Source organism: Lotus japonicus, chromosome 5 (assembly GCF_012489685.1).
Source record: "Lotus japonicus ecotype B-129 chromosome 5, LjGifu_v1.2".
NCBI lineage: Eukaryota > Viridiplantae > Streptophyta > Magnoliopsida > Fabales > Fabaceae > Lotus > Lotus japonicus.
Window position 1 is genome coordinate 58668550 of NC_080045.1, and position 2279 is coordinate 58670828.

The 2279-nt window shown below is 38.4% G+C and overlaps 1 protein-coding gene across 1 annotated transcript; it reads right to left on the reverse strand.

Moving 5' to 3' along the window:
- LOC130716675 (stemmadenine O-acetyltransferase-like) lies at positions 1 to 1752 on the reverse strand. The gene has a single exon (XM_057566678.1). It carries the CDS (start codon positions 1627 to 1629, stop codon positions 286 to 288), a length of 1344 nt encoding a protein of 447 aa, XP_057422661.1. The 5' UTR covers positions 1630 to 1752; the 3' UTR covers positions 1 to 285.
- Between the last annotated feature and the right edge of the window lie 527 nt (positions 1753 to 2279).

The following is a 2279-nucleotide window of genomic DNA, read 5'->3' on the forward strand; positions in this document are numbered from 1 at the left end:
TGCAAGTGAAAAATATTTGTAAGATGAAGATGAAGGTTATGAAGATTGAAAAGCGACTAGTTTGCTAGGGACTAATTTGATGTCTCAACGTTCCAGTTCCACGTAACTAGGAAAGAAAATTCAAAAAAAAAAAACTCATTAACGTCCGTTACATTTTTTAACGTCAGGGACTGCTGATGAGGGAGATTTGGCACATTCAGGGATCACATGCGTCATTTTTAAAGTTTAAGGACGAAGTTGAAGTCGGTGGACACATTCAGGGACGAACTTGACTATTTACCCAAATCATGTGTTTGAAACAATAGGATTAGGCAAAGCAAATTTGAGAAACTCCACATCTTTTTCCAACATAGCTATATGCTGAATTTCCATAGTCAACCAAGCTTCCATGCCTTCATCTGTTTCCATAATAACAGCCACATTGGGGAGAGTTTCTTGATCACCTCCTCTAACACCAACCCACAATGGCTTCCCCCAACCAAAATCCAGCTCAGCCAAATTCAAACCACACCAACTTGTCAACACAAATGGAATTGGATTTCTTGTTTCAATACCTTGAGGCAGATCCACACACTCATTGCTGCCAAGTATGCTTGGATCATTTTTCACTCTTAAGAATAATTCCCTTGTGAGCTTCCCAAATTTCTCTCTTGCAATGTCCACCAAGTGTTTGATATTAGTTTCTGCATGAATGGTTTCAGAAAACACCATCACTGGCCACAAAATGTTGCCAATGGTGTATCTAGAGAAAGGCTCACCCATCCTCCTCCTCATGTCCACTATATGAATAGCCAATGCTGGTCTTGTGACATCACCAGATTCCACCTTGCAAGCCAGAGTCATGTGTTTCCAAATAAAAGCAGCTAGTGCTTCATACCTTGTAGGGGATTTTGAGCTTTCATCATCACCATCATCTTTTGCTTCAGATCTTAGAGTGTTGATTGATTCTGCATCAAACACAAATCTTCTTGTGGTGCACTTTTTTTGTATGTCAGAGTCCTCATTACTCTGAGCAATATGATGAGGCAAACTCAAATGATTCACTGGTGGGAAGAAAGAGGAAGCAGAACAGAAATCAGGTGGTGGCATTCCCTCTCTAGAGCCACGGCAGATGGCGGCCCAAGTCGCTTGAAAGAGGCTGCCAGAGCAACCATCAAGGAGGATGTGGAGATTGCATGTGCCTATAGCTATTCCACCACAGGTGAATGTGTTAACTTGCACAAGTACTTGGGGTAAAGATTCTCCATCTTGGTGCAGTTTATTAGGCTCACAAGGAAGCAGTTTGTTGAGATGTTCTATTTTAGGTGGTGTGAGGAACTCAACCATGCTATGGTTCACATTGGCTTCCAAGTAAAGAGCACCTTCATCATTGCAAGTGATGAAAGAGTGGTCTTTTCTTCTCCCTGCTACAGGGTAGAAGATGGCTAGTGTCTCAGACAGTGACTTTTTCAATTGAGCACTGATAAAGGAAGGTTCTGGGAAGCCCTCAGTGCTGGGGTAAAATAAAACTATTGGCAAATAGGTTACAGCTTGAAGCTGATCAAAGAGGCAGAGTTGGTAGGATTTGTGTTCATCTGGTGTGGGCAAGAGTGGTTTGATTGTTTCTATTGTCTTGATTGTGATTTCCATACCTTCTATAACATATGTAACTCGTTTGTTTTCATGTGTTTGATTAGTTTTGTGAGGGGTATTTAGTAAACTTTGGAATGGGGCAAATCATCAATTAGCATTAAGTTGTACTAGAAACATATACATGAGATGAAGTTAAACTTCATATATTTATATATTTTTCAGGTTATGAATTTACTGGAGGTTACATGCATCATTATAGTGGGAGTTGTTGAATCAATTTATAGTTTACGGTGAAAGTCTATTTCTAACGTTTTAACCTCAAAACATATAATCATGGATTGAATTGTTTTTTCTCCCTATTTACATAATAAACCACATGAATTTTCAGAATAAGCTCTACTGTATTTTATAACATAGAGGTCTTGTCAAACATCTAGACCTAACTTAAGAAGTTCTATTCCTATTAGGTGAAGAAATTGAACAAGCGATTCACGCCTCTGCCACTATTTTTCAATGTCCATTATGTATAGAACATAATGATTTATAGTCATGGAATGGATGTTATATATTGAGTGGTCTATGGATCAAGACTCTTGAAAAATATTATGGAATTGATTAATGAATTTCCAAATATTTTTCAAACACATTTTTTATTGGAGGCAACAAAATGAAAATAAGAAAAAACTGGTCCACATGTTAGGCCATGC

What these genes read in the sequence shown, in the direction of transcription:
- LOC130716675 (XM_057566678.1), bottom strand. Translation starts at nt 1,629, where the DNA reads ATGGAAATCACAATCAAGACAATAGAAACAATCAAACCACTCTTGCCC.